Source organism: Peromyscus californicus, unplaced genomic scaffold (genome assembly GCF_007827085.1).
Source record: "Peromyscus californicus insignis strain IS unplaced genomic scaffold, ASM782708v3 Scaffold_16__1_contigs__length_79575227, whole genome shotgun sequence".
NCBI classification, from domain to species: domain Eukaryota; kingdom Metazoa; phylum Chordata; class Mammalia; order Rodentia; family Cricetidae; genus Peromyscus; species Peromyscus californicus.
Window position 1 is genome coordinate 12345264 of NW_026294458.1, and position 14000 is coordinate 12359263.

Genomic DNA, 14000 nt, shown 5'->3' on the forward strand with positions numbered 1-14000 from the left:
ATACTGTATGTAACTAAAATGAGAAAATATTGGCTCTATTAATGTCCAACTGTGATTTTGGAAATACCATTTAATCAGAGGTCAGTGTTCTCACCTATGAAATGTGCATGCTTTCCTTCACTGAACAAAAGGGTTAGGCTAAAAATAAAATCTGTAATGTGAAAGCATTTTTTTTTCAAATCACAATAGTAATATTTCACACCAATCAACTGCAGTAACAATTTACTTAATGGGTTAGTGTTGTGGATGTAAAATGGCTTGCGGGCTCATGAGTGTGAACACTTAGTTCCAAGATGGTTCCCACCACACTGTCTGGGAGGAGGTGGGTTACAGGGTGGTCCTCAGACATTAAACAGTGACCCACTTCTTGTTCATGTCAAGCTTCCTGAGTGCTGAGGCCTTTTCTGCCTGCTGCCATGCTTTCCCACCATGATAGACTGTAGCTCCCTCGAACTGTAAACCAGGAGAAACCCTTTCTCTTGTAAGTCTCTTTTGTCAGGGTAGTTTATCACGGCAAGGAGAAAGTAACCAAGACTTTATTGGAGACAGATATCTTTAAAGGTCCTTTCCTGCTCTAACAACTCACACTTCTTTAAAACCCAAAGATTGTCCCTCCAACCACGGGGGCTTCGGAAAGAAACTGAATATGTAGAAACCAGAGACTGGGAAGAATACTATTGTTTGGGGACTGAAGTGCTAGGCCAAAAATTCCGCTTAGTTTTTCTTTGCTTAGTGAGAGAGCTAAAAACACAGGCCTATTATTTCCCTAGGTCAAACGAGGCTCAGATAAGCTAAAACCAGGAGGAGACAATAGCTATCTGCAATTGATGATGCCCTGAAGCTGGGCAGCCCAGACTGGTTCTCTTGTAGGTTGGAGAAATGGCTTACAGATGACTGTTCTCCAGGTCATGCCTACCATAAAGTTATCCTCAAGGCAACTGGCTGAATTGTCACTGTAGATGACCTCTCTTAAGGCACCGTTATTTCTGCAACTCCAACCACAAAATAACTTCTTGGCTCCTTAGATGTCTACCTTCAGAATTCCTTAGTTCTGAAAGTTTATGAGGTTGTGTGTGTTCTTCGTTTATGGTTTTATAGGCTCTGTCCATATTCCTTATGGCCTCCTAATTATCTCCATTTGGAAACAATGTGCATTTGTTCCTCTCACTTGGCCCTGCCCCAGCTCCCTACTAACCCTGGCATTCAGTCATCAAAACTGAACACAGTATTCATCACAGAAGTACAAGGGCAGGGTACTATTTTTCTTTTTTTTGAGTGTCTACCCTGATCATAAGCAAATTCTGGCTAGACTTGGCTAAAGAAGCAATCCAGTATTTTACAAATCCATGTTAGCTCAGTTCAAATGTTAAATACAGTGCTCTGCAGGAGTACATATGGAAATACATTTTCTTTTATGCCATTAAGTCATCTACCTCCCCAAACATCCTGAATTTATCTGATAGATGTGAGGTCATCTTTACCACAAGCAGTCATTTTCCTGGAAGAAACCAGAGAAGTCCGTGTGGTCTGCAGAGTAATCTGGGAGGCACGCAGGTGGCCTGGGAACCTGGATTGTGCGCTGTGATCAGTGCAGCTGTTCCCTTGATGGGCTGTGTTCCTCCAGAGGTGTGTGTAGTGCCTAGCTCAGATACATGTGATTACTAAGGAAGAGACCAGTGGCATTCATCAATTTCATTTGTGTGGAATAACTAAGATAAATTTCCGTCTAATGTCTATGAATTCTTCATTCTTCAAAGCGTCACCTTAATATAATCTCCAGGTAACTACACTTAAGATTATGATGGCCACACATAGTCAAATCTAAACCTTTAATGCATGAGCTCCAACAACAGAGCTATATCATAATACACTGTTGTTCCCTCCCATTTTTGGCCTCATTAATGGCACTTCAACTAAGTCTCGGTCTCTCTCCCTCCTCTCTCCTCTCTCTCTCTCTTCTTCCCTCACTCCCTCCCTCTCTCTCTCCTCTCAAGCCTGCATCTGAACTTAGCTTCCCTGATCAATACTGACATCTAAATTAACTCCCTTTTCCAAGTGTCAACTGCTTAGAAATCAGCATTTCCTGCTCTATCAATTTCCATCAGACACAAATGCTTCCTCTGACACTGGATCAGATGGATCCTTGAGGAAGGAGCCTGTCCTGACAAGGAAAACAAGCCTGATGAACGAGGCGTGCTGGCTTAACCAAGCAGCAGTCCCCTGGTGCTGTCCTCAGTAAAGGCTGTTGCGGGTTTCCCGAGAGTCAGATTAAAGAACATTCATCCTTGTTTGTATGCTTGTTTGCTTGATTTTTGTTTTCGAGACAGGGATTCTCTGTGTAGCTCCAGCTGCCCTGGATCTCACTCTGTAGATCAGGTTGGCCTCGAACTCAGAGAGACCCACCTGCCTCTGCCTCCCGAGAGCTTTCATTCTCATGTAGATCTGAACTACAATTCCCCTGTGAGTCATCCATGCCATGCCTCTGAGAGGCACCTGCAGAAAGCAATTCTGTCCTCTCAGAATTATGAATGGGAGTACATACAGATATTCACTGATGCTGGAGTGATACACAAAACCAAAGAAAACCAGAACTTGAGGGTTTTCTTCCAAGTCCAACAGGAACGCTCTGCTCTCTGCCTTGTTTGAAAGTTCATTCCTGCCATTTGCTGCTCATGAAAAGGACCAGCATGGGCATACAGGTAGACTTTGACATGCTGCAGCCCTGCTGACCTGGAGCAGGGCCACTTTCTGTGGAGCCTAGGCTACCCCTGCCCATCTTCTTAGACATGGTGAGGCCACGGAAGCCCGACTGTGCTCTGCTGTTGGCTTCCTCGTGGGGCCCTAAGGAGGAAAACCCCGATCTTGGAGGTGCAAATTCTAGCTAACAACTCAAGAGGCCCCTGCTGTGCTTTAATCCTACTGCACCCCAGTTTTCTCACTTGTAGACAATACTTTCCCTCGGGGGGGGGGGGGAGGGGCTCCTTCTCAAAAAGTAAGATCTTTCTTTTCTTCCACATGAAAATAACGCACCTGCCATGACTGTTGAGAGCGTTACAATTTGTACACACGTTTGCATACATGTCCCTAGTCTCAGCCCGCTGGCTTTTCCACCGTGTCCTCCGTATGAATAATGGGTCTTCCTGGAGGCTCAGGTGGGACCCTGGCATGGTTAGGCTGAGAATGGCTAGGTGGCTCAGTGACCAGGTCAGGTGTGTGACTCCTAGATCTTCAGCGCACACGTGTGTGAGCTCCTGCTGAGTGTGGATTGGAAGAGAGGGGGGAATGGAGGTCATGCCACCCAACATGACAACCTTGTAACAAGTTTGTATGTAACAAGTGTGACATAAGCGTCAGCAGGGGCCACCCTAAAGGTAAGTGACTAAGCAACAGGTAAATACAATGACGTTTATGCTCACTTGGTTGATTTCAATCTAAGCTCCAGTCACCACTGCCCATAAGAAAAACAATGTTTAAGAGTAGAAGATGCTTCTCCACCTAGAATAATTCTGGAGGTGGAGCTTGGCCCCAAGCAGCTGGACACTGGGTCCCGTAGGAGAGGGTGGAGCAGGCGGCAGCAGCCACTGAAGGAAGGTGGTGTCTGCCCTGCAGGAAGGCATTCCTAGACCCCTGGAGGGTGGTGCTGTGTTCTTTCCTTGTTGTGACCATTGTCTGGGGACCCTGTAAGCTTTCGTGGCCTCGTCTGACAAAACAGAAACAGTGTCTGCCTCAGGGAGAAGTCATGAAGGTTCCTGGGCACAGAGAGGCACACAGAAGAGGAACTACTGGTGTTTCATTCCCTCAGTCTCACTTTGTCCAAGAGACGCCTCCACCCACGGTTTACAGTAACTGTTACTTAGTCTGCGGATGACGGCAACATTTTCAACTGTGTCATTTCTGGAGGTCTGAGCATGTCATCCAGTAAAATGCTTGGTATAATTCCTTGTGCAAGAACCGCCCCCCCCCCCCGCCCGTTTCGTGTTTTGTTTTTTGTTTTTTCGAGACAGGGTTTCTCTGTGTAGCTTTGTGCTTTTCCTAGAACTCACTCTGTAGCCCAGGCTGGCCTCGAACTCACAGAGATCCGCCTGCCTCTGCCTCCCGAGTGCTGGGATTAAAGGCGTGCGCCACCACCGCCTGGCAAACCCATCCCCCCTTTAACATTAACTTTTACATGGCAAGAAAATGTTCTTGCATGATACATATGTATGTAATCACATGTGTGTACGTGTGTGTGTGTGTGTGTGTGTGTGTGTGTGTGTGTGTGTGAGAGAGAGAGAGAGAGAGAGAGGGGTGTGTGTGTGTGTGTGTGTGTGTGTGTGTGTGTGTGTGTGTGTGTGTGTGTGTGTGAGCATATGGAGGCCAGAGCCTGATGTTTGGGGTCTTCCTCAGTTTCTCTCCATTTTCCACGTGGACACAGGGAGCTGAACATGGGTCCTCTGCAAGAGCAACAAGTGCTCTTAACTACCGAGCCATCTCTCCAGCCCCCACACTCCCACACTGTTTTCTGAGCTCAGGGACCTGGGAGCTCACCAGTTCAGCTAGGCTGGCTAGCCAGTGAGTTCTAAGGATCTGCCTATCTCGATTTGCCCCCACCCCATCCTTGCTCTGCGGATGTACTCTGCTATACCTGCCTTGTTTGTGGGTTCTGGGGGTCCAAACTCAGTCCCTTGTGTTTGTGCGGGAAGCACTTTACCCATGGAGCAACATGCCCAGTTCCCAAAGTGTTATTCTAATAACCGTACACACACACTGGGAATAACGAGAATTGCTACCACTTAATCGTTCCTTACTAGTTCTGTGTCAGGAGCTGGACAAGGCACAGAGGTGCCCCAAGGAGATCCACCTGACTCTACAGTGGAGTGTGTTTCCTGAGAAAGGAATTTTATTTCTCATGGAATAGGGGACAGCATCAAGCACAGGAAAGGAGAGGGCAGATTCAGGGGAGAGCACCAAGAATCCTCTGGAATGTTCCTAGATTACAGGATGGGGCCGGAACAATGCATTTAGAGTTTGAGCCGTTGTCCCACGGGGCCTATTGTCACAACAGCCAGGCTTGCAGCAATCAATCCAACTAATTTACACCCCAGCTTCTTTCCTAAGGCTGGGTTCCTCGGAGGGCATGCCCCGTGGCTCTCTGTGCCTCCCTTCAAGAGGGCAGCTGCCAGGCAGGCTCACCTGTTTGACCTCAGCCTGAAGGTGTCGCAGCTGGAGACACTGTTCGAGCCGCTTGTGGGTCTGCTCCGCATTGAGCTCCAGTTCATGCTGCTTCTCGTGGAGAAACTCCAGGAGCTCCTGCACCTGAGCTGCCAGGTCAATGTCTTTTTCACAGATTAACTCGATTCCTGGTTTTGAAAAAAAAAAAAAAAAAAAAAGCAAACAATTAAAAACCAGGCAGCCTGGTGGCGACAACATTGCTTTACTTATGTAAGAAAGCTGGACTTTGGGAGGGGCCATTATCGGCCCTCTCCCAACCTCTGCACAGCTCTTAGTGCAGCTGGACAAATCTCGTCACTAGTCCTTGCTTAGGATGCTAGGAAAATGCCTCTTCTTTAGGATGAATGAATCCTTTGTCCAGGAAGCAATTTTCAACCATGACAAGATCAGTTCCCTTTCATAAATGGGAGACAGAGGGTGCTGCAACTCTGGAAGTCCATCCTAGCTAGGCAAGACAGCTCCCGGCAGCACCTGTTTGGAGACTTGCCAACACCCAGATTCATAAGCAAACCTCTGAATCATCTTGGAAATGATAAAGCCAAATCAAAAAGACCCCGTCTCAGGAACTCCTGCCAAGGGCATATTCTATTTTAACTGGTTAGATATGACTTATGATTAGATGAAAGTAAACTACTTAGGTCTCCTAAGAAATCAATGCTACCTTCCAAATATACACGATAAATATTCCCAACAATACCACAGGGGCCTGAGTGTTATTCATTCAGAAAAGCTGTCACCTTCAAGTTTTGCCCACACATGGAGCTTGCTCATCGTTCTACTGACTCAAAGCAGTTCTAAGGCCAGTCACTTGCTGACACACGTTTCCAGTGTCTAGGAAGGTAGCACCCAACCTAGAGAAATAGCCAGACTGTAATAGGCACGCCAGTCAATACCTGTTAGCCAAAGGCTGTGGCCCTGTCCTGTCCGCCTTCCTGCCTTTCTCTTTCTCTGTACCTCTCCTGACATGTTAGTGCAGATATGCTTACCTTCTTCTCTGCCCATTCAATGCTTTGCTTCCCTATCACCAGCAGGGTCCAAGGCAGCCTGCCTCAGTAGGGTTACTGATGAAGTCAGATGGGGTAAAGGGACTCACTTTAGCCCATTTCTTCGCTTTCTGGTGGCTAGAATTTTAGTGGGTTTTTTGTTTTTGTTTTTTGTTTTTTAGCTTGCCAAGTCAACATGGAATGCGTACTAGCTCCAGACCCAGTCCTGAGTTAGAACCCTGATCTTCAGCAAGTCATCCTAACTCTCACACTTAAGCTGGGGTTTTCCACAGTTATCCACCTCCCACACACGTTGCATGAATAGGTGAGATGATGCACATAAGGCGTCTGTCACACACACACATGTGGTTATTGTGTACATGTCATGCCCACACAACCAATGTAGATCAATGTTTACACAACAGATATAGACCCCACCCTAGTTCCATGGATTTGCTAGCTTCTGTCTATGACCTTAAGCTCACAACTTTCAGCCTCCTTACATTCATACCTTCTCAGCTTCTGTCCAGGATGCAAACTGGGACCCATGCTGTTTCTTGATTATGACTGTCTACTTATATGAGGGTTCAGTCGTGCCCTGGTTCCTAGCCTCGGGAAAATTCTAACTTGGGACTGCTCAAATATTCTGATCCGAGACTCTACTTGGCCATGTAGCCTCACTGCTCAGTCCACATTTTTTCTCTGGTTTCTCATCCTGTAACCTGTGACCTAGAGCCGCTGTGGTCCTGATGCTTATATCGTGTGTGAGATATAGAAGAATAGGGTCCCAACCAATAATGGGGCTAATATTAAAATCCCAGCAGCTAAGTTCCCAAAGGAGCACATCAAACTCCACAGATGGCCACCTACAAAATCAGTCTTCTTTGGGAGATGTCTCCATTACCCTGGCACACTATCAGAAACTCATCCCGGCCTCCCACGTGCCTGCATCTGCATCTGGGAAGCACAAGGCCTGTCTGCCCACATGAGGGAAAATTCATTTCTGGAGGCAAAAATAGTGTTTTATATAAGGACAATATGGGAGAGTGGGAAAAAATATTTTCTGGTGTTACATGATAATAATTTCAGTATCTTTTCATGTTTATTTTTTTTTCTGTGAGTTTCATAATCCTAAGTCCCTGCTCCCGAAATATCTGTGGGAGACAGAAAAGAACGGCTTGTTCTTTTGGCAGCCACCCCCCTCTGGTTACTATTTTCAGTCACCAGGAGGGTGGGTGAGGCAGGTAGAACATCTCCTGGGATGAAATAAAAAGAAGAACCAGAGCGATTTCTACTCCTCATGGGTTGGCAGGGGGGGATGACCTCTGACCCTATGCCGACTTTCTGGAAATGTAATTTCAGAACCATCTCTGCTTCACTGAAGTTACAGTGTGGCTCTACTCCAGATCATTTTCCCTCCATTGCATCTCCAGTGGTCAATATAATAACTGGGCTTCCTCTCTCTTTGGGAGGGAGGGGACTGAATCCTGCCCCATCACGTGAATGGCTGCTCAAAGTTAGTGACTCAACAAGGAAGCTTGCCCAGCACGTCACTGAGAACCAGCACCCCAAGACCCAGGCTGTGCAATTCCGTTGGTCACACTTGTTGTGGTCTTATGCGATGAACACAGGGAATACAAGGGATGAGAACAGCCACTGCACCTCCACATCCTCAGTTGTAGGTGGAGTGAGGAGAGGAACATAAGGGCGTATCCTTGCCACACCCAGAGGAACTGATCCCACGCTCTTCCTTCCTCTGTTCCTCAACACACTGGCGCGAGTTCCAGTTAAACCCCACCATCTGGAAGGTATCCAGACATCACCCGAGTAGACTGCTTTTGCTGTTAACACTGTCCTCAATTCAATGATAGACCTACCTGTCCTGCATAGGGGCTCAGTAATAATGCAGAAAGACAAGTTATTTATTTATTTATTTTGGTCATTATTTCTTTTCTTTTCAGGGAACTGGCCCAATTCCCCCTCAACGGCAACTTCTGATACTTCGCTCATATCGTCTCTGGAATGTAGGCTCCCTGATGCCAGGGTCATATTTGTTCCGTTCATCACTGCCTCCTTTCCCGTGTTCTCAACACATATTACTCATGCATAGCTCTGACCAGTGAGCAAGCAGGCCTCTTTAGGGACGAAGTGGGTTTGTGTAGTATGTGCAGAGCTCTGAGGAGGGACAGGCTTAGGTTTGAAGCTATGCTCTGAAACTTGTTAATGGTAACAGTCTAGACTCTGTGCCCTCTCCCAAGCCTTGGTTTCCTCATCTGTAAAATGGGAATCATAACTAATGACCGATGCAAGGACTAGCTACAGTATATATGGTATCTTGCATTTTGTCAGCTCCAAATACTCATTTTCCACTGCATCCTTTTTCTTGAGGGAAATTAATGAGGATATAGTGCTAATTACTGATGGGACTGCTAGGTGGCTTATAAATATAAAATCTAATGACAGGCATTCATGTACTTGCTCAATGTATAGTGTTATAAACTATGGTGCTTTGAATGTTACTAGATTAATGCTTTCACCATGGTTCACACTGGATTCACCCGGAGAATTGACAACCACCGTGTCCTGTAAACCCCACAGACCTAGAATCTCGGGCTGGCTGGAACTTGGCCATTAGATATTCATAAAGCTCATGAGGAGTCTGACAACAATCAGGGTTCGTAGTCACTAGATGGGATGACAGCGGCCACAGCCCAAGAAGCAGGATTCGCTCTATAACTCAGTTGTGGAGCACTCTGCGTTCAGCTAATAACAAGCGGCACTCTATTTTCCTTGGCGTCCAGGTCATGGTACCATCCTACTATTTTAATTTGTTTGTGGAGCTAGAACTGGACCCGGGACTGTGCATATGAGGCAAGTGTTCTGCCACTGGGTAACACTCTCAGCCTCCACCATCACTTCGGTTTTCTCAGGAAAAGAGTCAACTCTGTTAGGGGCTTGAGTCGGGCACCCCCGGCTGTATTATTAGACCCAGAAGGTTATTAGCTGTTTCTGTTCTTAAATATCTGTGCGTGCCTCACATAGGAAACATATTCTCTCTTTTCTCCACCCCGACACTCATCTTTCTGTGCCTGGACACTGGCGTTTTAAAAATGTTCCCCGGGCAATTCTCAATGTGCGGATCTGCCGTGAAGCACTGGCTTACATCAGGGTTCTCTTCCTTTCTGCTCAGCTCCAATGGCTCCCATCCCTGCTAGACCCAGGGTGGCTTTCATTCTGAAAAAGCACAGCCTTTGCAACCTCTTTCCATTGCTGGCACAAATAAAAGGACGTGCGCTCTATTATTTTTGCCTTCACTTGCCCCACCCACACTGATGTTCACTCTTGTTCAATTTAGCAAATGTCATGACTGAGAATTTGCTATGTCGAAGGAAGGCATAACACTCTACTAGAGGCTGCTGTGTGGAAAGACCTCACTCACATCGCTGAAGAAGCTACTGGAAACCAAGTAATCCCAACAGGATGCTCCGTGGGCTGGAATGCAAGCACAACACTGGATGCATCAGACCTCACTGGATCTCTTCCACACGCTTGTATAACCTCACTGCATCCTCACTGTGACCCCAGGTCGTAGGTTATCATTCCTCAGAGAAAGGCGAGGCTTTCGGGGAGATGGGGTGACATGCTCCAGGACACAGAGGTTGGAAGAATGCCTGGGATTCATCCCTGTATTTCCTCTGATATTTGTGTTCTTAGCCTGCATGCTCCAGGACGCTCTCCGAGCAAGCACAGTTAAAGCCCATACTTACATCAGACCCTGGCGGTGCAGGCATGGAATCCCTGATGCTCAGGAGGCAGAGACAAGAGGATAGCGGGTTCAAGACCTGCCTGAACTACACAGTGAGTTAAAGGACAGCATGCAACTTAGTAAAAACTGGTCCCCAAATCAAAAGTTAAAACTAAAAGAGACAGAGGTAGAAGGCTTCCCTAGCAAGTGTGAGGCCTTGGGTTCAAGCCTCACTACCACCAACAGAGTGTTCAACTGCTGAGCTGTTATTCCCAGTAGGAACAGGAAACTCTAAACATTACTGACACAGACTCCGAGGATCGTTTTATGTGTGTGTGTGTGTGTGTGTGTGTGTGTGTGTGTGTGTGTGTGTGTGTTTGGAGGCTGTAAGTTAACACCGAGTGTCTTCCTCTATCATCTTCCATCTTATTTCTTTGAGAAGGATCTCTTCTTTGAGCCCGGGGCTCGCTGATTGGCTAGACTGGCTAAAAAGTGAACTATGGGAACCACCCATCTCCCTGCCTCCCTGCCCCTTTCAATGTTAGGATTACAGAAGTGCGCCACTGTGCCCTGGGATCCACACTCAGGTCCTCATGCTTCTGTGGCGAGCACTTTAACCACTGAGCCGTCTCTTTAACCCTCCCCAAATCATTTTGCAAACTTAAAAATATGACATAAAAGGGGAGCTTGATGCTTTCCACCACAAAAACAATGTAGTCGTAAGTCACGTAGCTCCTGTCTTGGGACGAAGGTCAAACGTCACAGTTTGCTGGATATAGGGCCTGGGTAAAGATCACTATGACAGGAGGCTGATCCCGGCAAATGAGAACTGAAAGGAATTTGTAAACTAAGTCTATATGCTAGATTAAACAGAAGAGACTAAGATCTAATGAAGAAGAAAGAGGATGCCCCCAGCCAGGCTGCTCTTTGAGCAGCAGAACTGGACTTGCAATTTAGAGAGCATGTTTTCCTAACAGCTGAAACTACTACTGCCCAACCTGACAGACAGACAGAGCTGAGTGAGGAACGAATGGGAGCTGACTGGGATGGTGTTCCCGTTTCCCTGATTCCTAAGGTGAATGGGGACTCACACCAAGCCTTTTGTTTTGGGTAGTACTGTTGGGATACCGGAGGCTTCCGGAAAACCTGACTCAATGTTATGAATGTCACACCTGAAAATAAGCACATGCAAATTCTTTAGTTCCATGAACTACTAAAAATAACCAGGCATAAGCCTTAATTAATTTAGCAGAGAGGGAGAAAAGTCTTAATTTTGATCATTGTCCTTATTTTCTGGTGCAATTATTTATTTTTTTACCTTTACTCAAAATATAGTTCATTAAAACAAATAGATGACGCAAAGTCATCGCTGCCTCAGACCTTTATCTCTGAATCCTGTATCGCATTCCTCAGCCATGTCCTGCTCTGGATCCACCGCCACTCCCCACCCTTCCCCCAGGTCCAGTGTGACCCTGACCTCCTGCTGTATGCTTAGAGGGACACAGACCCTTCTCTGCAGAGAGGTGCAAAGACAGAGGGCGAGCCTTTCTAAAACCCATGGATTCATTTCCCTTAAGTCTCGCAGGCTCTGCCAGACTGAACAGCTAGTTGTGGTAGGCGGAGGGGAACAGCCCGTCTCAGTAGAGAGGGCGGAGGGGGCCAACCAAACCTCTTTCAACAAAGCTCCTATCTAGAACAGGATATTGTGCGGGTGGGTAGCCCATCTGCCTGGGGGTATTTTCACCCACTCAGCCCTCCTGGTTATGATGGATGCCAAGCACAGCCAACCTCCAGTCACAAGCAGTCCTCAGAGATTGCCAGCTCCCAGCAGCCTTTCTGGTACCTTGGGTATTTGGATCCTGGGATAGAAGTTGGCTTGCTGAAGGTCACATCAGTACACATAGCCATTTGAAGAACCATCCAGAAAGATGAAGGGCGAGCATCTGGGTTGCTCTGCCAGCCTCTCTTCCAGTTACTGTGTATCTCCAGGCTTCCATCCTAGCTGGATGGCCAGCTATAGAGAACATCCTAAAAGGCAGCTGCAAAGCTAAACTAACCCCTGAGCACAGATGAAATTCTCAAGCATAGAAAAGGGATGATCAACACTGTTCCTTATGTTCCTTACTCTCCCTTTCCTGATGAGGGCCTGAAAAGACACAGCTAAAATGCCAGAATACTACATCTCAAATTTCAACGAACAAACAATCTACCTGGAGATTCTGTTAGCACGCAGATTCAGACTCGCATTCACAAACATCTGCACATGAGCCTGAGTACTGCCATTCCGAAGAGTTCCCAGACAGACTGCAAGCAAGGAGTAGCCCTTCTTAGTGGGCTGCACACTTAGAGTGACCTGTGTCTCACAGACAACTGAATCCTGCTTATGACACTGATGGAAATTCATGGAATGATTTTACCAGTGAACAGAACTCACTGGGTTCTCCCCTCTTAGGTCCAAAGTGATGTTCATTTGAATGACATACAATACTTATTTTTCAGACCTCCAAAATAAACACAATATTGTAAAGTTCAGTAGGACTTTCAGGTGTCCCCTGACAACCTCATTTTAATGTTCACATCGGTGGGCACGTGACCCAACTGTGCTTTAAAGAGGTGACAGCCTCAGTCCAACTGCTTCAGCCTGGATAGTAAGGAACGTGCCAACAGGCTATGGGTGGGGATGGCGAGGGGGCAGAGGACTGGGTTCTAGCACTGCCCGGTTCTCAGAAAAGATGAGTGCTTTCTTTTGCTCGGGATCACCAGTCTTCCTGGATTGCTTTGGTTCTCTCTCGTTCCAGAAAATGGAATCACATATTTATTGCACACGTTTTGAATAAATCTTGAACAGAAAAAGCCATAAATAATGCCACATTTTCCTAAGAAGCTATAAAATTACACGATTACCATAAACTTTTATCAGCACCACTTAAACTCATCTACAGACCAGTGATTAAAAACAGCAACAAAACTCGAGGATTCTGGGAACTCTAAGCCAGCGATCAGGGGACCGCCTACAAGTTAGCAGAAGGAACAAGGACCACTGCATCAGTGGGAGAGTGGCTTAGGAGCTCACTACTCACAGCAGCATAACTCTCTGGGCTCAGACCACTCTTGGTTTGCTTCTAAACTATCACTCTTTAAAAAACGTGCACTAGTTTCCATCACTGACTCTTCCACTCTCTCCTGAGTCCCCCGAGACTCTATCTCTTGTCTCATCTTTCCACAGCCTAAACTTGACAGCCTTACACCACTTACCTGAGGCTTGCACCTCCATGATATACTGGTGCAGGTCCTGGCCCTGCTGGATGACCTCAAAGGTCATGTTGTTCATGGCAAGCTTCCGTTCCGTGTGGCGCTGTAACCTTTGCTCTGCCAGGGTCAGATCCTCTGTGTTGAAGTCATTCATCTGCCGGAGCAAGTCCTCATTCCAGGCATCCAGCTCTGCTGTCACCTGGGAGAAGCACCATCAGCATCAATCCAGGGCTCACTGGGTCCACAAGAGGCTGCTAGATTGCCGCTTGTGGCTGAAAGCCTTATCAACAAACCCACCCCTCGCTTTCCACTTCCCAAATGTTTTCGCAGGGTTCGATGTCTATTGAATGTCAATGCAGCAGCAAATGAATGGCTGTAAGCATTTGTGCACTGAATTACGGTTTCAAAAGTCTTGGCATAGTCATCTCATTGTGACCCTCACAATGACCCAACGAGGCAGGCAGTACGGCAATCTCCAGGTCTGCCTTCTAGAAGAGGAAACTTGACTCCCTCAGAGAGATGGAGCAGTGTGGCTGAAGTTTGCCTTGAAAGGGACACAGTAGCTCAGTTCTCTCATCTGCAAAGACCTTATTCATCATCTCACAACTGTTATATAAAAATATTTCACAGATGAAGAACCCTTCAGAGCTAAGTAGTTAGTATACTCCAGAAGCCAAAATTGGGGGCTAGTGAAGCCCGGGGAATGGTTCAAGGTCTCATCATCAGTTAAAGGCTAGTGAATATTAAAGCCCAGCCTTCCCTGCTGGTTCCTGTGTTCTACTGTGCTAGATTCTGTCTCTTCATTACAA

The 14000-nt window shown here is 46.8% G+C and overlaps 1 protein-coding gene across 24 annotated transcripts in view; it reads right to left on the reverse strand.

Moving 5' to 3' along the window:
* Kalrn (kalirin RhoGEF kinase) overlaps window positions 1–14000 on the reverse strand; it is a 612231-nt gene that overhangs the window by 265576 nt on the left and 332655 nt on the right. For all 24 annotated transcript variants that reach the window (XM_052740404.1, XM_052740400.1, XM_052740397.1 and 21 more), the window contains exons 14-15: window positions 13195–13390; window positions 5173–5339 (exon numbers count right to left, since the gene is read on the reverse strand). In XM_052740404.1, coding sequence (XP_052596364.1) covers window positions 5173–5339; window positions 13195–13390 — 363 coding nt within the window. The remainder of the gene's footprint in view (window positions 1–5172; window positions 5340–13194; window positions 13391–14000) is intronic.